The sequence below is a fragment of the Oncorhynchus masou genome, chromosome 18 (genome assembly GCF_036934945.1).
Source record: "Oncorhynchus masou masou isolate Uvic2021 chromosome 18, UVic_Omas_1.1, whole genome shotgun sequence".
NCBI lineage: Eukaryota > Metazoa > Chordata > Actinopteri > Salmoniformes > Salmonidae > Oncorhynchus > Oncorhynchus masou.
Window position 1 is genome coordinate 72,249,561 of NC_088229.1, and position 22,684 is coordinate 72,272,244.

The 22,684-nt window shown below is 45.9% G+C and overlaps 2 protein-coding genes across 2 annotated transcripts in view; one reads left to right on the forward strand and one right to left on the reverse strand.

Annotated features, from left to right (window-relative positions):
- Window positions 1–1,806, reverse strand: part of kif20ba (kinesin family member 20Ba) — a 37,370-nt gene extending 35,564 nt beyond the window's left edge. The window contains exons 1-2 of the mRNA XM_064993577.1: window positions 1,749–1,806; window positions 1,156–1,354 (exon numbers count right to left, since the gene is read on the reverse strand). Of these exons, the coding sequence (XP_064849649.1) occupies window positions 1,156–1,353 (198 nt within the window). The 5' untranslated portion in view covers window position 1,354; window positions 1,749–1,806. The remainder of the gene's footprint in view (window positions 1–1,155; window positions 1,355–1,748) is intronic.
- Window positions 1,807–6,512: 4,706 nt separating this feature from the next.
- The window catches only part of sft2d1 (SFT2 domain containing 1), a 49,109-nt gene continuing 32,937 nt past the window's right edge, over window positions 6,513–22,684 (forward strand). The window contains exons 1-3 of the mRNA XM_064924426.1: window positions 6,513–6,707; window positions 8,555–8,641; window positions 18,243–18,325. Coding sequence (XP_064780498.1) covers window positions 6,642–6,707; window positions 8,555–8,641; window positions 18,243–18,325 — 236 coding nt within the window. The 5' untranslated portion in view covers window positions 6,513–6,641. The remainder of the gene's footprint in view (window positions 6,708–8,554; window positions 8,642–18,242; window positions 18,326–22,684) is intronic.

Genomic DNA, 22,684 nt, shown 5'->3' on the forward strand with positions numbered 1-22,684 from the left:
GTTTTGTCACAACGCCACAGACGTCTCAAGTTGAGGGAGTGTGCAATTGGCATGACAGCTGCAGGGAATGTCCACCAGAGTTGTTGCCAGAGAATTTATTTATTTCTCTACCATAAGCCGCCTCCAATGTCATTTTAAGGGAATTTGGCAGTATGTCCAACCGGCCTCACAACTGCAGACCATGTTTAACCACGCCAACCCAGGACCGACACACCGGTCTTCTTCACCTGCGGGATCGTCAGAGGGGGGTGCTGCAGAGTATTTATGTCTGTAATAAAGCTCTCGCCTGGAGAAAAAAAATATTCTGATTGGCTGGGCTGGCTCCCCAGTGTGTTCGTCTATTCCCACCCATGGTGGCCACTTGCAGTCATGTGAAATCCATAGAGTCGGGCTAATGAATTCATTTCAAATTGACTGATTTGCTTATATGAACTTTAACTAAGTAAAATCTTTGAAATTATTGCATGTTGAGTTTATATTTTTGTTCAATATAGATGGTTCATGTGACAAACTGAGGTGTACTCATTACGCCCAAAAACATTTTGCAACAGATATCATGTATTTCAAACACTCTTCAACATGACATAAAAGCTGTTGGGTTCTTAAACGGAAGTTGTAGTTCATTTTAATTGTATGGTTTCCACTAGGGCTGGGAATTGTCAGGGACCTGAAGATATATTATCATGACACTTGGTGCCAATAGGATATGTATTACAATTCTCACGTTTCAATGTGTATTTCGTTTTGCCGTTCCAAACATATTGCTCGCCATATGTCTACTGCAGAGGGACAAGAGAGAGCAATCAGGAAACACATTTTGAGCCGTAATGGAAATTTGCGCTGAAAACAAATTGGCTCCCTATTTAAAAAGATGGAGAACAAGCTATGAAGGGAATTACTGGAGTTTTGGTGCTGGTACAGCCAAATAGCGCAAATATAATATTGTGACAGTAAAAACGATACATGTAAAAATGTATATCTCGATATGTAACTATCGATTTAAATCCCGATATATAACCATCGCCATTCCGAATAGCCTGCGAAGTGTTTGGCACGATCTATAAATGATCGATTATTCTGTGTGCTAAGGTTAATGAATACACCCCTGTCTGGATTTCAAGCTATTAAAGGGGTGTGCGTGTTGAGTTCAATTACCTGCGATTCGCCATTTTCACTCTCAGTTGTTGTGAATGGTCGAATGCGAAGGTACACCTGCAAGTGTTCATGCTCTTCCAGGCAAGACTCCTGGGAGCCTATGGAATTAAACTCAGAAAATAGGTCTCTCTTCAAGTCGTCGAAGTTAACTTCCCGCTCCACGCTTTCCAATTTGTTGTAAAAACACGATTCCATCATCCTGTGTCAGATAAATGTTGTGGGAGATAGACACAGCTAACGTTAGATGTTCAGCAAGCGCACCATCCACATGGAACTAAGCAGATCACAACACTAATGTTAATAAATCAGCACAATAAACAAGTGGCGTTGTAGTAGAAAAATGTTGGCATTAACTTAAACTCCTTGGTATGTGCACTGACAGCTCTGTGTTACAGCTAACATGAGCTAAACCAGAGAGAGGAAGAGACGAAGTCAATAATAATAATAAGAAGAAGAAAAACGTATTCTTTGGCTAAACCAACATTCAGACGATGGCAAACGCTAACAGAATAAAGAAACATGCATAACGCTACCCTGTCTGAATGATAAAAATAAACAGTAAATTGACATCAGGCTTTTTATTTTATACTTACGTGAGAGAACGGATTCCCAAAATATTGATCGCATCAAAAATCCTTCTTCCACCCAAAATGTCCCGGTCTTATTTTTAAATTCGACCAATCGGGATAGAGTGATTTTTTTTTTTACCGGAAGAGTTCATTGAGGCGAATAAAGTGTTTTTTTCCCATAGGCTACAACTGTGACGTCATCCCTCAGTCTCTATGCTGCCACCCACTGAAATGTCATCTCTCAGCGCATCTCTCAGGAAAAGTGGGGGTGTCGAAAGGAACCATATAAGGAGAAATGGGGGGAATTTTCGAATAGAGTTTTAACACAAGACGCGTTGGAATTCCATAACTACGAAACTCATCATAAAATAAAACGTCCCTTTTTCAGGACCATGTCTTTCAAAGATAATTTGTCTTTCAAAGATCATCATTGTAAAGGGTTTAATTAAACACTGTTTCCCATGCTTGTTCAATGAACCATAAACAATTAACGAACATGCACCTGTGGAACGGTCATTAAGACACTAACAGCTTACAGACAGTAGGCAATTGAGGTCACAATTATGAAAACGTAGGACTCTTAAAGAGGCCTTTCTACTGACTCTGATAAACACCAAAAGAAAGATGCCCAGGGTCCCTGATCATCTATGTTAACGTGCCTTAGGCATGCTGCAAGGATGCATGAGGACTGCAGATGTGGCCAGGGCAATAAATTGCAATGCATGTACTGTGAGACGCCTTAGACAGAGTTACAGGGAGACAGGATGGACAGCTGATCATCCTCACAGTGACAGACAAATGTCACCACACCTGCACAGGATCAGTACGTCCGAACATCACACCTGCGGGACAGGTACAGGATGGCAACAACAACTGCCCGAGTTACACCAGGAACGCACAATCCCTCCATCAGTGCTCAGACTGAGAACTGGCAAATCTGGTGCAGTGCATGAGGAGGAGACACACTGCAGTACTTAATGCAGCTGGTGGCCACACCAGATACTGACTGTTACTTTTGATTTTGAACCCCCCCCCCCCCCCCTTTGTTCAGGGACACATTATTCAATTTCTGTTAGTCACATGTCTGTGGAACTTGTTCAGTTTGTCTCAGTGGTTGAATCTTATGTTTATACAAATATAGGGTAGCCTAGTGGTTAGAGCGTTGGACTAGTTGCAAGTTCAAACCCCCGAGCTGACAAGGTACCAATCTGTCGTTCTGACCCCTGAACAGGCAGTTAACCCACTGTTCCTAGGCCCTCATTGAAAATAAGAATTTGTTCTGAACTGACTTGCCTAGTAAAATTAAGGTAAAATGTACACATGTTAAGTTTGCTGAAAATAAATGCAGTTAACAGTGAGAGGACGTTTCGTTTTTTACAAACACCATGACTTGATATTTCAAGTATTATTATTTCAACTATTCAATAATAAGTAATACATTGTAAAAATAATGGATTTTTTATAAGTTAAGGTAGCTAACGTTAGCTAGCTTTAACATTGACGAAAAATGTAAAGTAACATACATGGCTACCTGTTGGTAACTTTCAAAGACACAGCTCAGAGTGAGTGATTATACATTTTTTTTTTGCATAACTGAAATTGATTATTGTCCAATCTGCAGACCATGACTAACGTCTGATAACCCAAACGGACGTCCTGAGTGGCACCTTTCGAAACCTCCACTTCTCCTTATATGGTTCGTTTCGAAAAGTCCACTTTTCCTGAAAGATGCACTGAGAGGTGACAGCAGTGAGACACTGAGGGGTGACTGCTCTGAGAGATGACATCGCAGCTCTCCTCTCGTTTTGTACAGTCTCTGGCCAAGTATGGATAGCTCCAGCCGAAGTATGGTTGACCGGAGTATGGGCAAGTGTCTGTGACGAAAGAAGTGGGTGTATGGAAAGAGAATCCGCTAATTGGGAAGATTTGTTGCAACTCAAGACCGTTTTCGGTGGCTGATTGGGCTGCACGATAAGTGATAAGTCGGTGACAAGTGCACCGGTGTTGTTTCGATGTGCTTCCTACTCCACAGCTGCAAATGTTTTCCCTCCCATGACTTTATTTCAAGTAGGATAGCAGCCTACACAAGAAATAACTCATTTTGATAACCATATAGATGTCACCTTGATACAAACATACATCCATCCATCCATACAGTTGAAGTCGGAAGTTTAGGTTGAAGTCATTATAACTCGTTTTTCAACAACTCCACAAATTTCTTGTTAACAAACTATAGTTTCGGCAAGTCAGTTAGGACATCTACTTTGTGCATGACACAAGTAATGTTTCCACAAGTAATGTTTCTCACACCGGAGACCCGAGTTCCATAACCGGGTCTTGACAGAAACAGAGCCCTTCTGTCAAGACCCGGTTACGAACGTGGGACTCAGGTGTGAGAAAGTCACTTAGCAAACTGAGCCACTAATAGTCAGTGGAACCCAGAAGATGAGGCAGACACAGCAGTACTTGAGATGGTGTTTTAATAAAGTAAAAAGGAAAGTTCAGGCAAAAATATAAATCCAAGAGAAAAGGTAAATCCACAAGGTGGTAGGTACAGCAGGAAAAAGCCTCAAAAGATAATCAAAAATAAATAAACGAGAACAAAAACAGAGTACCACAAGAGAGTCCAACTGGAGCAACACATGTTCACAGCATCGCTGGGGCTGGGTGCTAACATTCAAACACAGAGGAAAACTAAGAACTGAGGAAAACTAAGGGTTGAAATACATTCAAGGGAAACCTAAAGGGTCAAAAAGCACAATGGGGGCATCTAGTGGCCAAAACCGGAACAACCCTGGCCAAATCCTGACACACCATTAAATATATCTACACTGTATTTCTGATTTGATGTTATTTTAATGGACAACAAATGTGCTTTTCTTCCAAAAACCAAGGACATTTCTATGTGACCCCAAACTTTTGAACAGTAGTGTGTGTATGTATATATATAAACAAATTATCTGTGGTAGGCTATGTGATTAACGTGGAAGGCTACATGAATAAATATATGCTTCCGTCTGTAATATTTGATTTAGATTTATAAGGACGGTTCAAGTTTACAGTTGAAGCTGCTTCACTCAACTCTGCCTCACGCCCCACCACTACAGAGTTCAGTTAGCTTCTTAGCTAGCAGTAAAAGGCATTGTTGTTATTAGCCTATTTAGCGCTAACCAGCTAATCTGCCATGAAGGATATGAAATTACACCACCAAGGCCAGCAGCGATGATGCTGCCGAGCTCCAGCTCGCTCCGTGTGCAGTCTACCCCCCTTCCATAAGTGTCGCCAGGATAATATGGCTCCACAGCCCCCTCCACGCTATACCACAATAAACATTTGTTTAATTTCCACTTCCATTAAGTGCTTTTGAAATGAAATCTGTATCCCATCCTCCACTGTAACAGCATAATGGACAGCGCCCGACACAGTAAAGCAAGGCCTATTTGGTAATGAATATAGGCTACAAGATAGATGGGGTAATTCACCTATTACAAACAGCCTATATGAATGCCACTGAATAAAACACATTTTTCTTTCCACAGTGCAGTGCATTACAATGCTCCTTGCTTGATTGTGTGCCTATCAAATCCTTTGGTTCTATCGATAGCATGCTCCCAGTTAGAATAGCTGCCTTGAGTGTTAGCTTTGGATCCAATACAGAACATGGGAAACCAAAATGCAGCATCTGCAGTAACAGAGTATTCCCGGCCACTCTCTTCATATGAACCAGTTGCTATTAAATTAAAGTTTTTGGACAGAAAACTTGCGGCTAGAGTAGGATTCTAGGCTAACCTGGACTAGCTCTTAAAGGGTCTGACACCTTGGTCTACTTCTCTGCTATTCAAATCTGAAGAACAGTAATCTCTACCACCAATCAATAGGAAACAGAACAAAAAATGTCATTGTTGTCAGCAGCACAGTTACAGTCACCAATGCTCTAGATAACACGAAAAAAGTTACAGTCACCAATTCTACTAGGGTGAGTAAAATGGTCAGAGTCAGGTGTTCTCTCATTTGTGTCTGGAAGTAGCTCGCAAGCTGGCCAACTTTAGCCAGTTAGCTTGGGTGCGGTTGTGAGATCGGATCGCTCTGATCAACCCAACTCGTCCAGTATGTGCTCTGAATTATCCTAAAGCGAAATGTCAAAAAAAAAAACAGACAATCTGACAAAGCTCTGAATTTACAAACACACCCAAGTTTAGATAACTTTCCACAGTTAAACTGCAATTCAACTTTTCAGAACTTTCAAATTATAACAGTGGGGAGCATATTCTAAGCATTAAATAATGAGAAAACAACGTGACTTTTGACCCAAATCAGCTACCTGGACCACTTTTCTCAACAAGGTGTTGTAGATAAAAAGGCAAATGGTTAATTAACACCTTGGTCTAATTCTCTGATATTCAAATCTAAAATCAGAACACGACTTCAACAATGCCTCCTTGTCTTCTGTACTTTATTACAGTTTTCATATACCGTGGTAATCTAGTAGGAGAGTGTATACAAGTTTAGTAGTCTGAGTGTAGTTATTTGTGATTAAATAATGTGTACTAACTGCCCAACAATCTAAAGTAATAAGGTCGATAGTGTTGTCTATCAAATAAATCAATTATTTTATTAAATGTAACTTGGATTAAATGTAAATAATTGGCGTAAGTAAAACATTTTAAACTTCTTCCACTAAAACAAAAATATTTGTAAAGAATACCACCAATATTTTTCATGGAAGTGAACATCTAGTTTTAAACTCTATGTCGCGCTGCCTGGGTAGCATACGTAGTATTACATAGATACGCCCATCCGTGAAGTCGAAGGAAGTTAGCTTACTAGACAATCTAGCATTGCATTTTAGTTTAGCTGTCTAGCCAGCTCATTTAGCTACAAACAAATAAAAATCCACATAAATAGTTATTATCGACGATGGACAAGCTTCGTAGTATGATGGGGGGACGAGAAGACAACGAGGAAACGGGTCTCACGGCGCAGGTAACACAGCAAGAACGTCGTACTTTATCAGTCAGTGCTATGATGAAACCTTAAGATGTCCCTACCTTAAACTTAACCCCATGACCCTCACTTAAACCCTACCCTGTGTACATTGCAACTTTAATTTGGGATAGGGACGTCCCAAGGATCCCGGATAGCTTGCCAACGCAAAACCTTGGCTTGACACATGACGAATCGAGTGGTTATATATATATATATTATTGTTTTGTTTTTTTTTTGTTTTGTTTTAAGTGACGGTGCATTTCCGTTAATCACATCAAAACCATAATTTAAATGTTGTTCGTCGCGAGTATTTCAGCTACCACTTTGCACCTTATTGTCATTGATACACCTCACATATGTGTCGACTGTGCTGAGATAGTTTGGTAGCTAGACCAGTGTGTCGTGAACAACATTTGACTCGGCGGTTGTTGTCGTCAAAATATAAGTCCTCAATTGAAATGAATGAAAACGGATACCGTTTGTGAAAACATGCCACAGTTGGACTAGAAAATGCTAAATACGGTTGGAATGTTAAATCAATTCAACAAATGACCGTTACTTCATTTGGCGGAAAAAAATGTGTGAAAGTCAGTTGAAATTAGACTGGGGATGTATTTGAATTGCCAATTGCATTGGAGGCATACTTATATAAACCCCCTATCCATAATACAGGTTAAATAAAATACATCTGCACTGGACTGCTTAACCTGTGGATTGTGCACTGATGAAATGGGTTTTCAGCCTTCTCCATGACACCCACAGAACACAACTATGTAGCATGTACACAACTATTAGCCTCTTAGCTCTTATTGCAGGACTTTGACTGTGGGAAATCACCTCATTATTCAGTGCAATATGAAGGTCTTGCAATAAGAGCCTAGACGCTAATATTTGTGTAAACTCTGCATCGTCGTGTTCTGTTGTTGTAGGCTGAAAACCCATTTCATAGGTTAGGCAGTGCAGGGCATACGCTGCCTTCAGAAAGTATTCATACCCCTTAACTTATTCCACATTTTGTTGTTGGAGCCTGAATTCCAAAATGTATTAAATAAAAACAATTCTCACCCATATAAACACAATACTCTATCATGACAGAGTGAAAACATGTCTTTAAAACGTTTTTGGGGTCAAACTAACTAATAATTGTATTTTGTTAAATCTATATAACATTCAAACCTTGATTAGCGTTATCTATTCCAATTGTGGTATGATTCCACTATTTCTATCCGTTTGAAACTGACGCAATGAAGGACTTTTATTTTGAAGGCGAACCACCAATTCTACTGTTGTTGCTGACGCTGTTCACGACACACACATGCTAGCGCGCTAGTACATTGATCATATATGTAATTGTATGGCTGTGATAGCTAACACTATCTTATCATTTAATCCTTTGTATTTGTATGCATCACTGCTCTTTGCATGCCTTCATAAGGACACCATGGTTTTGTCCCACAAGAAGTCCGCCTTTATCTAATGAATTCACGTGTGTTAATTTCCCTGACTAGCAATGTACACTTCAAAACAACGCATTGGTTCAAAACAGTTCAGTACTGCTCAGCTGATTCACAGTACAACCATGGCTTTCTTTTTCCTGTCTTGTGACATCAGAAGCAAAGATTGATTAGTGCTGCTGTCATAGAAGTTCTAAAGATATGTTATATTAGTAGTCTTGTTTTTGTGTGTTCAAATAGGTCAAACGTTTATATTTTTCTCTCTCCTTTGCCATTGGTCAGCATGGTAGAAGCATCAGTAGGAAGAGAGACCTCGGGTCCCTGGGTCTGTGCTTGTGTTGGGTCGTTGCCCGTCTGTCTTGTGACATCCTACCATTGTTCTCTCCTCAGGTCCTGGATGCCGCGACCCTCAGCTACAGCACCCGGCTGAAGTGGTTCGTCATATGCTTCGTTTCAGGGATCTTGTGCTCCATACTGGTGAGATTTCGCCCTATTTCTGCATTATAGTGAGTCTGAAATGACTCCCTTTTGACCCCGGCTGTACTCTACATGTGGGATAGAACCAGGTCTCCCCTGTCCATACAATCTAAAAGGTAAAAGTGATCTGAGATCAATGCTACTCTGAGACAGGCAACGGCCTCTAGGCTATTAAGAAACTATCTCAGCATGATGCCTTGTACTTCCTGTTTGGTCCTAGCCCTTGAAACAGACTGGCAGTCTTCATGAGCCTGTTTTGATAGGTCACTAAAGTTGGACTCTACCTCTATCCCGCTGTTTTGGCTCTATACTTGGGAGTCCCCATACACTCTATACGAGTGCTGCTAATCTAGGAACATGTCCCACACTGTTCATGTACTTTAGTAGGTGACACTGATCCTAGATCAGCACTACTTTGAGAGACTATGAATACGGATACTTTAGGTCATGTAGTGTACAGGAAGGACTTATCTCTCTCTGTTTTCATATGCGTTTGCACATTCTGCCTTCCCATCCAATGCCCTCAGCTGTTTCCATCCACACTTTCTCATAAGAGTCATGTCCTCATCTACAGTGTACAGAATATTCCCTTCTGAGTCTCTGTCCACAGCATGATACCAGTGATGGCTGTACACTACAATAGAACGGTGATGGCTGTACACTACAATAGACTGGGGATGGCTGTACACTACAATAGACTGGTGATGGCTGTACACTACAATAGACTGGTGATGGCTGTACACTACAATAGACACTACAATAGACTGGTGATGGCTGTACACTACAATAGACTGGTGATGGCTGTACACTACAATAGACAATAGAACGGTGATGGCTGTACACTACAATAGACTGGTGATGGCTGTACACTACAATAGACTGGTGATGGCTGTACACTACAATAGACTGGTGATGGCTGTACACTACAATAGACTGGTGATGGCTGTACACTACAATAGAACGGTGATGGCTGTACACTACAATAGACTGGTGATGGCTGTACACTACAATAGACTGGTGATGGCTGTACACTACAATAGACTGGTGATGGCTGTACACTACAATAGAACGGTGATGGCTGTACACTACAATAGACTGGTGATGGCTGTACACTACAATAGACTGGTGATGGCTGTACACTACAATAGACTGGTGATGGCTGTACACTACAATAGACTGGTGATGGCTGTACACTACAATAGAACTGGTGATGGCTGTACACTACAATAGACTGGTGATGGCTGTACACTACAATAGACTGGTGATGGCACTACAATAGACTGGTGATGGCTGGAACTGTACACTACAATAGAACGGTGATGGCTGTACACTACAATAGACTGGTGATGGCTGTACACTACAATAGAACGGTGATGGCTGTACACTACAATAGACTGGTGATGGCTGTACACTACAATAGACTGGTGATGGCTGTACACTACAATAGACTGGTGATGGCTGTACACTACAATAGACTGGTGATGGCTGTACACTACAATAGACTGGTGATGGCTGTACACTACAATAGACTGGTGATGGCTGTACACTACAATAGACTGGTGATGGCTGTACACTACAATAGACTGGTGATGGCTGTACACTACAATAGAACACAATAGGATGTACACTACAATAGACTTGTCCCCAATCTGTTAGTGTGGTTATGGGCTGGCTGTACACTACAATAGTTGATCTCCTCTGTTATGTGTGGTTATGGCTGGCCTGCACTACAATAGACAGTTGTCCCCAATAGACTCTGTTAGTGTGGTTATGGCTGTACACTACAGAACAGTTGTCTCCTCTGTTAGTGTGGTTATGGGCTGGCCTGCCACTACAGAACAGTTGTCCTCTCTGTTAGTGTGGTTATGGGCTGGCACTACAGAACAGTTGTCCCCTCTGTTAGTGTGGTTATGGGCTGGCCTGCCTACAGAACAGTTGTCCCCTCTGTTAGTGTGGTTATGGGCTGGCCTGCCTACAGAACAGTTGTCCCCTCTGTTAGTGTGGTTATGGGCTGGCCTGCCTACAGAACAGTTGTCCCCTCTGTTAGTGTGGTTATGGGCTGGCCTGCCTACAGAACAGTTGTCTCCTCTGTTAGTGTGGTCATGGGCTGGCCTGCCTACAGAACAGTTGTCCCCTCTGTTAGTGTGGTTATGGGCTGGCCTGCCTACAGAACAGTTGTCCCCTCTGTTAGTGTGGTTATGGGCTGGCCTACAGAACAGTTGTCCCCTCTGTTAGTGTGGTTATGGGCTGGCCTGCCTACAGAACAGTTGTCCCCTGTGTTAGTGTGGTTATGGGCTGGCCTGCCTACACAGACAGTTGTCCCCTCTGTTAGTGTGGTTATGGGCTGGCCTGCCTACAGAACAGTTGTCCCCTCTGTTAGTGTGGTTATGGGCTGGCCTGCCTACAGAACAGTTGTCCCCTCTGTTAGTGTGGTTATGGGCTGGCCTGCCTACAGAACAGTTGTCTCCTCTGTTAGTGTGGTCATGGGCTGGCCTGCCTACAGAACAGTTGTCCCCTCTGTTAGTGTGGTTATGGGCTGGCCTGCCTACAGAACAGTTGTCCCCTCTGTTAGTGTGGTTATGGGCTGGCCTGCCTACAGAACAGTTGTCCCCTCTGTTAGTGTGGTTATGGGCTGGCCTGCCTACAGAACAGTTGTCCCCTGTTAGTGTGGTTATGGGCTGGCCTGCCTACAGAACAGTTGTCCCCTCTGTTAGTGTGGTTATGGGCTGGCCTGCCTACAGAACAGTTGTCCCCTCTGTTAGTGTGGTTATGGGCTGGCCTGCCTACAGAACAGTTGTCCCCTCTGTTAGTGTGGTTATGGGCTGGCCTGCCTACAGTTGTCTCCTCTGTTAGTGTGGTTATGGGCTGGCCTGCCTACAGAACAGTTGTCTCCTCTGTTAGTGTGGTTATGGGCTGGCCTGCCTACAGAACAGTTGTCCCCTCTGTTAGTGTGGTTATGGGCTGGCCTGCCTACAGAACAGTTGTCCCCTGTTAGTGTGGTTATGGGCTGGCCTGCCTACAGAACAGTTGTCCCCTCTGTTAGTGTGGTTATGGGCTGGCCTGCCTACAGTTGTCCCCTCTGTTAGTGTGGTTATGGGCTGGCCTGCCTACAGAACAGTTGTCCCCTCTGTTAGTGTGGTTATGGGCTGGCCTGCCTACAGAACAGTTGTCCTCTCTGTTAGTGTGGTTATGGGCTGGCCTGCCTACAGAACAGTTGTCCCCTCTGTTAGTGTGGTTATGGGCTGGCCTGTCTACAGAACAGTTGTCTCCTCTGTTAGTGTGGTTATGGGCTGGGGCTGGCCTACAGAACAGTTGTCCCCTCTGTTAGTGTGGTTATGGGCTGGCCTACACAGAACAGTTGTCTCCTCTGTTAGTGTGGTTATGGGCTGGCCTGCCTACAGAACAGTTGTCCCCTCTGTTAGTGTGGTTATGGGCTGGCCTGCCTACAGAACAGTTGTCCCCTCTGTTAGTGTGGTTATGGGCTGGCTGCCTACAGAACAGTTGTCCCCTCTGTTAGTGTGGTTATGGGCTGGCCCTACAGAACAGTTGTCTCCTCTGTTAGTGTGGTTATGGGCTGGCCTGCCTTGTCCCCTCTGTTACAGAACAGTTGTCCCTCTGTTAGTGTGGTTATGGGCTGTGCCTACAGAACAGTTGTCCCCTCTGTTAGTGTGGTTATGGGCTGGCCTGCCTACAATGGGCTGGCCTGCCTACAGTTGTCCCCTCTGTTAGTGTGGTTATGGGCTGGCCTGCCTACAGAACAGTTGTCTCCTCTGTTAGTGTGGTTATGGGCTGGCCTGCCTACAGAACAGTTGTCTCCTCTGTTAGTGTGGTTATGGGCTGGCCTGCCTACAGAACAGTTGTCCCCTCTGTTAGTGTGGTTATGGGCTGGCCTGCCTACAGAACAGTTGTCTCCTCTGTTAGTGTGGTTATGGGCTGGCCTACAGAACAGTTGTCCCCTCTGTTAGTGTGGTTATGGGCTGGCCTGCCTACAGAACAGTTGTCCCCTCTGTTAGTGTGGTTATGGGCTGGCCTGTCTACAGAACAGTTGTCTCCTCTGTTAGTGGGCTGGTTATGTGGTTATGGCCTGCCTACAGAACAGTTGTCCCCTCTGTTAGTGTGGTTATGGGCTGGCCTGCCTAACAGTTGTCTCCTCTGTTAGTGTGGTTATGGGCTGGCCTGCCTACAGTTGTCTCCTCTGTTAGTGTGGTTATGGGCTGGCCTGCCTACAGAACAGTTGTCCTCTCTGTTAGTGTGGTTATGGGCTGGCCTGCCTACAGAACAGTTGTCCCCTCTGTTAGTGTGGTTATGGGCTGGCCTGCCTACAGAACAGTTGTCCCCTCTGTTAGTGTGGTTATGGGCCTGCCTACAGAACAGTTGTCTCCTCTGTTAGTGTGGTTATGGGCTGGCCTGCCTACAGAACAGTTGTCCCCTCTGTTAGTGTGGTTATGGGCTGGCCTGCCTAGAACAGTTGTCCCCTCTGTTAGTGTGGTTATGATGGCCTGCCTACAGAACAGTTGTCCCCTCTGTTAGTGTGGTTATGGGCTGGCCTGCCTACAGTTGTCCCCTCTGTTAGTGTGGTTATGGGCTGGCCTGCCTACAGAACAGTTGTCTCCTCTGTTAGTGTGGTTATGGGCTGGCCTACACTTGTCCCCTCTGTTAGTGTGGTTATGGGCTGGCCTGCCTACAGAACAGTTGTCTCCTCTGTTAGTGTGGTTATGGGCTGGCCTGCCTACAGAACAGTTGTCAGTGTGGTTATGGGCTGGCCTGCCTACAGAACAGTTGTCCCCTCTGTTAGTGTGGTTATGGGCTGGCCTGCCTACAGAACAGTTGTCTCCTCTGTTAGTGTGGTTATGGGCTGGCCTACAGAACAGTTGTCCCCTCTGTTAGTGTGGTTATGGGCTGGCCTGCCTACAGTTGTCCCCTCTGTTAGTGTGGTTATGGGCTGGCCTGCCTACAGAACAGTTGTCTCCTCTGTTAGTGTGGTTATGGGCTGGCCTCTTGTCCCCTCTGTTAGTGTGGTTATGGGCTGGCCTGCCTACAGAACAGTTGTCTCCTCTGTTAGTGTGGTTATGGGCTGGCCTGCCTACAGAACAGTTGTCCCCTCTGTTAGTGTGGTTATGGGCTGGCCTGCCTACAGAACAGTTGTCTCCTCTGTTAGTGTGGTTATGGGCTGGCCTGCCTACAGAATGGGCAGTTGTCCCCTCTGTTAGTGTGGTTATGGGCTGGCCTGTCTACAGAACAGTTGTCCCCTCTGTTAGTGTGGTTATGGGCTGGCCTGCCTACAGAACAGTTGTCCCCTCTGTTAGTGTGGTTATGGGCTGGCCTGCCTACAGAACAGTTGTCCCCTCTGTTAGTGTGGTTATGGGCCTGCCTACAGAACAGTTGTCTCCTCTGTTAGTGTGGTTATGGGCTGGCCTGCCTACAGAACAGTTGTCCCCTCTGTTAGTGTGGTTATGGGCTGGCCTGCCTACAGAACAGTTGTCCCCTCTGTTAGTGTGGTTATGGGCTGGCCTGCCTACAGAACAGTTGTCCCCTCTGTTAGTGTGGTTATGGGCTGGCCTGCCTACAGAACAGTTGTCCCCTCTGTTAGTGTGGTTATGGGCTGGCCTGTCTACAGAACAGTTGTCCCCTCTGTTAGTGTGGTTATGGGCTGGCCTACAGAACAGTTGTCCCCTCTGTTAGTGTGGTTATGGGCTGGCCTGCCTACAGAACAGTTGTCTCCTCTGTTAGTGTGGTTATGGGCTGGCCTGCATACAGAACAGTTGTCCCCTCTGTTAGTGTGGTTATGGGCTGGCCTGCCTACAGAACAGTTGTCTCCTCTGTTAGTGTGGTTATGGGCTGGCCTGCCTACAGAACAGTTGTCTCCTCTGTTAGTGTGGTTATGGGCTGGCCTGCCTACAGAACAGTTGTCCCCTCTGTTAGTGTGGTTATGGGCTGGCCTGCCTACAGAACAGTTGTCCCTCTGTTAGTGTGGTTATGGGCTGGCCTCTGTTAGTGTGGTTATGGGCTGGCAGAACAGTTGTCCCCTCTGTTAGTGTGGTTATGGGCTGGCCTGCCTACAGAACAGTTGTCCCCTCTGTTAGTGTGGTTATGGGCTGGCCTGCCTACAGTTGTCCCCTCTGTTAGTGTGGTTATGGGCTGGCCTACAGAACAGTTGTCCCCTCTGTTAGTGTGGTTATGGGCTGGCCTGCCTACAGAACAGTTGTCCCCTCTGTTAGTGTGGTTATGGGCTGGCCTGCCTACAGAACAGTTGTCTCCTCTGTTAGTGTGGTTATGGGCTGGCCTGCCTACAGAACAGTTGTCCCCTCTGTTAGTGTGGTTATGGGCCTGCCTACAGAACAGTTGTCTCCTCTGTTAGTGTGGTTATGGGCTGGCCTGCCTACAGAACAGTTGTCCCCTCTGTTAGTGTGGTTATGGGCTGGCCTGCCTACAGTTGTCCCCTCTGTTAGTGTGGTTATGGGCTGGCCTACAGAACAGTTGTCTCCTCTGTTAGTGTGGTTATGGGCTGGCCTGCCTACAGAACAGTTGTCTCCTCTGTTAGTGTGGTTATGGGCTGGCCTGCCTACAGAACAGTTGTCCCTCTGTTAGTGTGGTTATGGGCTGGCCTGCCTACAGAACAGTTGTCCCTCTGTTAGTGTGGTTATGGGCTGGCCTGCCTACAGTTGTCCCCTCTGTTAGTGTGGTTATGGGCCTGCCTACAGTTGTCTCCTCTGTTAGTGTGGTTATGGGCTGGCCTGCCTACAGAACAGTTGTCCCCTCTGTTAGTGTGGTTATGGGCTGGCCTGCCTACAGTTGTCCCCTCTGTTAGTGTGGTTATGGGCAGTTGTCTCCTCTGTTAGTGTGGTTATGGGCTGGCCTGCCTACAGAACAGTTGTCCCCTCTGTTAGTGTGGTTATGGGCTGGCCTGCCTACAGTTGTCCCCTCTGTTAGTGTGGTTATGGGCTGGCCTACAGTTGTCTCCTCTGTTAGTGTGGTTATGGGCTGGCCTGCCTACAGAACAGTTGTCTCCTCTGTTAGTGTGGTTATGGGCTGGCCTGCCTACAGAACAGTTGTCCCTCTGTTAGTGTGGTTATGGGCTGGCCTGCCTACAGAACAGTTGCCCCTCTGTTAGTGTGGTTATGGGCTGGCCTGCCTACAGTTGTCCCCTCTGTTAGTGTGGTTATGGGCCTGCCTACAGTTGTCTCCTCTGTTAGTGTGGTTATGGGCTGGCCTGCCTACAGAACAGTTGTCCCCTCTGTTAGTGTGGTTATGGGCTGGCCTGCCTACTGTTAGCTGGGCCTGCCTACAGTTGTCCCCTCTGTTAGTGTGGTTATGGGCTGGCCTGCCTACAGAACAGTTGTCCCCTCTGTTAGTGTGGTTATGGGCTGGCCTACAGAACAGTTGTCTCCTCTGTTAGTGTGGTTATGGGCTGGCCTGCCTACAGAACAGTTGTCTCCTCTGTTAGTGTGGTTATGGGCTGGCCTACAGAACAGTTGTCCCCTCTGTTAGTGTGGTTATGGGCTGGCCTGCCTACAGAACAGTTGTCCCCTCTGTTAGTGTGGTTATGGGCTGGCCTGCCTACAGAACAGTTGTCTCCTCTGTTAGTGTGGTTATGGGCTGGCCTACAGAACAGTTGTCCCCTCTGTTAGTGTGGTTATGGGCTGGCCTGCCTACAGAACAGTTGTCCCCTCTGTTAGTGTGGTTATGGGCTGGCCTGCCTACAGAACAGTTGTCTCCTCTGTTAGTGTGGTTATGGGCTGGCCTACAGAACAGTTGTCCCCTCTGTTAGTGTGGTTATGGGCTGGCCTGCCTACAGAACAGTTGTCCCCTCTGTTAGTGTGGTTATGGGCTGGCCTGCCTACAGAACAGTTGTCTCCTCTGTTAGTGTGGTTATGGGCTGGCCTTAGTGTGGTTATGGGCTGGCCTGCCTACAGAACAGTTGTCTCCTCTGTTAGTGTGGTTATGGGCTGGCCTGCCTACAGAACAGTTGTCCCCTCTGTTAGTGTGGTTATGGGCTGGCCTGCCTACAGAACAGTTGTCCCCTCTGTTAGTGTCCCCTCTGGTTATGGGCTGGCCTGCCTACAGAACAGTTGTCTCCTCTGTTAGTGTGGTTATGGGCTGGCCTGCCTACAGAACAGTTGTCTCCTCTGTTAGTGTGGTTATGGGCTGGCCTGCCTACAGAACAGTTGTCTCCTCTGTTAGTGTGGTTATGGGCTGGCCTGCCTACAGAACAGTTGTCTCCTCTGTTAGTGTGGTTATGGGCTGGCCTGCCTACAGTTGTCCCCTCTGTTAGTGTGGTTATGGGCTGGCCTGCCTACAGAACAGTTGTCCCCTCTGTTAGTGTGGTTATGGGCTGGCCTGCCTACAGAACAGTTGTCCCCTCTGTTAGTGTGGTTATGGGCTGGCCTGCCTACAGAACAGTTGTCCCCTCTGTTAGTGTGGTTATGGGCTGGCCTGCCTACAGAACAGTTGTCCCCTCTGTTAGTGTGGTTATGGGCTGGCCTGCCTACAGAACAGTTGTCTCCTCTGTTAGTGTGGTTATGGGCTGGCCTGAACAGTTGTCCCCTCTGTTAGTGTGGTTATGGGCTGGCCTACAGAACAGTTGTCTCCTCTGTTAGTGTGGTTATGGGCTGGCCTGCCTACAGAACAGTTATACTGATAACAGCTCTGCATACTGATGATTCACGCCATGTTCTTAACGCTGGTGAGAGCCATTCACAACGGAAGACCTCAAATCATGAGTCAACAGAATGTTCCATTTTGGATAACACCATTTAAAAAAAAATGTTTTTTTTTTAAAGGTTCATAAATGCTTGTAACAGTTTATGCAGCATTCATTAAACCTGCAGGCTATAAGTGAAGTTGTGTGGACATAAGACAGTATGATTTATAAAAAAAAAAAAAATCCTCATTCATCATCGATCCTACTTAGGCCTAGTTGGGGAATGTGTTATCATTAATCCTGTATTTTTATTCTCCATTACTCTTTACATGCTTTCATAAGGAGCTGGATCACATGAGGTAAGGTTGGTGTTGAACACAATGGTTTCTTCCACAAAGAGACACCCTTTATCTAATAGACTATATCACTGCTCTCCAAACCCTGTTCCTGGAGAGATACCCCTCCTGTAGGGTTTCACTCCAACCCCAGTTGGGACTAAGCTGATTAATTTTAGGGGGCTAGATTAGGAGTGAACCTACAACATGGTAGGTCTCCAGAGACAGTGTTGGAGAGCCCTATAGCCTATATGATCAACAACAAAAAAGAAACCTAAATGAGTCAAGGATCGTGTTTTTGTGAACCAGGAAGTCAGTGTGGCGATTGATATGGGGTTTTACCACTAGGTGGCGATAGTGTCACATTATTTCAGGGAACTTTGCAATTTAAGTTGAAAATGCAATACAAAAGCAATACAAAGATTAGCATTTTTAAACATTTGAACTACCTGATATTTACCAAATGGATCAATGTAACCTGGAATTAGGCTATCTTACCTCTCCTCTTGTCTTCCAGGAGTTTTATAGACAGTGGAAACGATCTGATTGGTTCAGATCAGACTGATGGTAGGATGATGCCTAGGTGGACATGGTCATGATTTCATGTTGTGTGTGTTTCAACCAGGGCACTGCACTGCTGTTCTTACCCAATGGCACCAAGCTGTTTGCTGTGTTCTACACACTAGGTAACCTTGCTGCACTCTCCAGGTGAGTTATTCATTCATTCATGATTTTCCAGAGCTAAAGACAAAGCTTTTTCCATTAAGCTTCACTTAATGTATAATGCATGTACTTGTTACAATTACATTTCAATAGATGCCTAGAAAGGAAATGTCTTCAATTAAAATGTATTGTGAGGAAATGTAACTGGAAGTTCCATCCTATCCATCTAACTTGACTTTAGGATGCCAGACGTGAACAATTATTAATCTGCCTGTCCCATCACCTATTTGGAATGCAAGCAGTAGGAGTCAGTCGGTCAGTGGCAGTCGGTCAGTGGCAGTCGGTCAGTGGCAGTCGGTCAGTGGCAGTCGGTCAGTGGCAGTCGGTCAGTGGCAGTCGGTCAGTGGCAGTCGGTCAGTGGCAGTCGGTCAGTGGCAGTCGGTCAGTGGCAGTCGGTCAGTGGCAGTCGGTCAGTCAAATCAAATGTATTTATAAAGCCCTTCTTACATCAGCTGATGTCACAAAGTGCTGTACAGAAACCCAGCCTAAAACCCCAAACAGCAAGCAATGCAGGTATAGAAGCACGGTGGCTAGGAAAACTCCCTAGAAAGGCCAGAACCTAGGAAGAAACTGACTGCTACAGGCAGTCAGTCAGTAGCAGTCAGTCAGTAGCAGTCAGTCAGTCAGCAGTCAGTCAGTAGCAGTCAGTCAGTGTCAGTAAGTAGCAGTCAGTCAGTAGCAGTTAGTCAGTCAGTAGCAGTCAGTCAGTAGCAGTCAGTAAGTAGCAGTCAGTCAGTCAGTAGCAGTCAGTCAGTAGCAGTCAGTCAGTCAGTAGCAGTCAGTCAGTAGCAGTCAGTCAGTGTCAGTAAGTAGCAGTCAGTCAGTAGCAGTTAGTCAGTCAGTAGCAGTCAGTCAGTAGCAGTCAGTAAGTAGCAGTCAGTCAGTCAGTAGCAGTCAGTCAGTCAGTAGCAGTCAGTAAGTAGCAGTCAGTCAGTCAGTAGCAGTCAGTAAGTAGCAGTCAGTCAGTAGCAGTCAGTAAGTAGCAGTCAGTCAGTAGCAGTCAGTCAGTCAGTAGCAGTCAGTCAGTCAGTCAGTAGCAGTCAGTCAGTAGCAGTCAGTCAGTAGCAGTAAGTAGCAGTCAGTCAGTCAGTGTCAGTAAGTAGCAGTCAGTCAGTAGCAGTCAGTCAGTCAGTAGCAGTCAGTCAGTCAGTAGCAGTCAGTCAGTAGCAGTCAGTCAGTAAGTAGCAGTCAGTGTCAGTAAGTAGCAGTCAGTCAGTCAGTAGCACTCAGTCAGTCAGTAGCAGTTAGTCAGTAAGTAGCAGTCAGTCAGTAGCAGTTAGTCAGTAGTAGCAGTCAGTCAGTCAGTAGCAGTCAGTCAGTAGCAGTCAGTCAGTCAGTAGCAGTCAGTCAGTCAGTAGCAGTCAGTCAGTAGCAGTTAGTCAGTAAGTAGCAGTCAGTCAGTCAGTAGCACTCAGTCAGTCAGTAGCAGTCAGTCAGTCAGTAGCAGTCAGTCAGTCAGTCAGTAGCAGTCAGTCAGTAGCAGTCAGTCAGTAGCAGTAAGTAGCAGTCAGTCAGTCAGTGTCAGTAAGTAGCAGTCAGTCAGTAAGCAGTCAGTCAGTCAGTAGCAGTCAGTCAGTAGCAGTCAGTCAGTCAGTAGCAGTCAGTCAGTAGCAGTTAGTCAGTAAGTAGCAGTTAGTCAGTAAGCAGTCAGTCAGTCAGTAGCACTCAGTCAGTAAGTAGCAGTCAGTCAGTCAGTAGCACTCAGTCAGTCAGTAGCAGTCAGTCAGTCAGTTAGTCAGTAGTCAGTCAGTCAGTCAGTAGCAGTCAGTCAGTAAGTAGCAGTCAGTCAGTCAGTAGCACTCAGTCAGTCAGTAGCAGTCAGTCAGTCAGTAGCAGTCAGTAAGTAGCAGTCAGTCAGTCAGTAGCACTCAGTCAGTAAGTAGCAGTCAGTCAGTCAGTCAGCAGTCAGTCAGTAAGTAGCAGTCAGTCAGTCAGTAGCAGTCAGTCAGTAGCAGTCAGTCAGTGTCAGTAGCAGTCAGTCAGTGTCAGTAAGTAGCAGTCAGTCAGTAGCAGTCAGTCAGTAGCAGTCAGTCAGTAGCAGTCAGTCAGTCAGTCAGTGTCAGTAAGTAGCAGTCAGTCAGTGTCAGTAAGTAGCAGTTAGTCAGTCAGTAGCAGTCAGTCAGTAGCAGTCAGTCAGCAGTCAGTCAGTAGTCAGTCAGTAGCAGTCAGTCAGTGTCAGTAAGTAGCAGTCAGTCAGTCAGTAGCAGTCAGTCAGTCAGTGTCAGTAAGTAGCAGTCAGTCAGTGTCAGTAAGTAGCAGTTAGTCAGTCAGTAGCAGTCAGTCAGTAGTAGCAGTTAGTCAGTCAGTAGCAGTCAGTCAGTAGCAGTCAGTCAGTCAGTAGCAGTCAGTCAGTAGCAGTCAGTCAGTAAGTAGCAGTCAGTGTCAGTAAGTAGCAGTCAGTCAGTCAGTAGCAGTCAGTCAGTCAGTAGCAGTTAGTCAGTCAGTAGCAGTCAGTCAGTTAGCAGTCAGTCAGTCAGTAGCAGTCAGTCAGTCAGTAGCAGTCAGTCAGTCAGTAGCAGTCAGTCAGTAGCAGTTAGTCAGTAAGTAGCAGTCAGTCAGTCAGTAGCACTCAGTCAGTCAGTAGCAGTCAGTCAGTCAGTAGCAGTCAGTCAGTCAGTCAGTAGCAGTCAGTCAGTAGCAGTCAGTAGCAGTCAGTCAGTCAGTGTCAGTAAGTAGCAGTCAGTCAGTAAGTAGCAGTCAGTCAGTCAGTAGCAGCAGTCAGTCAGTCAGTCAGTCAGTAGCAGTCAGTCAGTCAGTTAGTCAGTAAGTCAGTCAGTCAGTCAGTAGCACTCAGTCAGTAAGTAGCAGTCAGTCAGTCAGTAGCAGTCAGTCAGTCAGTAGCAGTCAGTCAGTAGCAGTGAGTCAGTAAGTAGCAGTCAGTCAGTCAGTAGCAGTCAGTCAGTAAGTAGCAGTCAGTCAGTCAGTAGCACTCAGTCAGTCAGTAGCAGTCAGTCAGTCAGTAGCAGTCAGTAAGTAGCAGTCAGTCAGTCAGTAGCACTCAGTCAGTAAGTAGCAGTCAGTCAGTCAGTCAGTAGCACTCAGTCAGTAAGTAGCAGTCAGTCAGTCAGTAGCAGTCAGTCAGTAGCAGTCAGTCAGTGTCAGTAAGTAGCAGTCAGTCAGTGTCAGTAAGTAGCAGTTAGTCAGTCAGTAGCAGTCAGTCAGTAGCAGTCAGTCAGTAGCACTCAGTCAGTCAGTCAGTGTCAGTAAGTAGCAGTCAGTCAGTGTCAGTAAGTAGCAGTTAGTCAGTCAGTAGCAGTCAGTCAGTAGCAGTCAGTCAGTAGCAGTCAGTCAGTAGCAGTCAGTCAGTAGCAGTCAGTCAGTGTCAGTAAGTAGCAGTCAGTCAGTCAGTAGCAGTCAGTCAGTCAGTGTCAGTAAGTAGCAGTCAGTCAGTGTCAGTAAGTAGCAGTTAGTCAGTCAGTCAGTCAGTCAGTAAGTAGCAGTTAGTCAGTCAGTAGCAGTCAGTCAGTAGCAGTCAGTCAGTAGCAGTCAGTCAGTAGCAGTCAGTCAGTCAGTAGCAGTCAGTCAGTCAGTGTCAGTAAGTAGCAGTCAGTCAGTAGCAGTCAGTCAGTAGCAGTCAGTCAGTAGCAGTCAGTCAGTAGCAGTCAGTCAGTAGCAGTTAGTCAGTCAGTAGCAGTTAGTCAGTCAGTAGCAGTTAGTCAGTCAGTAGCAGTTAGTCAGTCAGTAGCAGTTAGTCAGTCAGTAGCAGTCAGTCAGTGGCAGTCAGTCAGTGGCAGTCAGTCAGTGGCAGTCAGTCAGTCAGTAGCAGTCAGTCAGTCAGTCAGTAGCAGTCAGTCAGTCAGTAGCAGTCAGTCAGTAAGTAGCAGTCAGTCAGTAGCAGGCAGTAAGTAGCAGTCAGTCAGTAAGTAGCAGTCAGTGTCAGTAGCAGTCAGTCAGTAGCAGTCAGTCAGTGTCAGTAAGTAGCAGTCAGTCAGTAGCAGTCAGTCAGTAGCAGTCAGTCAGTGTCAGTCAGTAGCAGTCAGTCAGTAGCAGTCAGTCAGTCAGTAGCAGTCAGTCAGTCAGTGTCAGTAAGTAGCAGTCAGTCAGTCAGTAGCAGTCAGTCAGTAGCAGTCAGTCAGTAGCAGTCAGTCAGTCAGTAGCAGTCAGTCAGTCAGTAGCAGTCAGTCAGTAAGTAGCAGTCAGTCAGTAGCAGTCAGTCAGTCAGTATCAGTCAGTCAGTCAGTAGCAGTCAGTCAGTCAGTAGCAGTTAGTCAGTCAGTCAGTCAGTAGCAGTCAGTCAGTAGCAGTCAGTAGCAGTCAGTCAGTAGCAGTCAGTCAGTAGCAGTCAGTAAGTAGCAGTCAGTCAGTAAGTAGCAGTCAGTGTCAGTAGCAGTCAGTGTCAGTAGC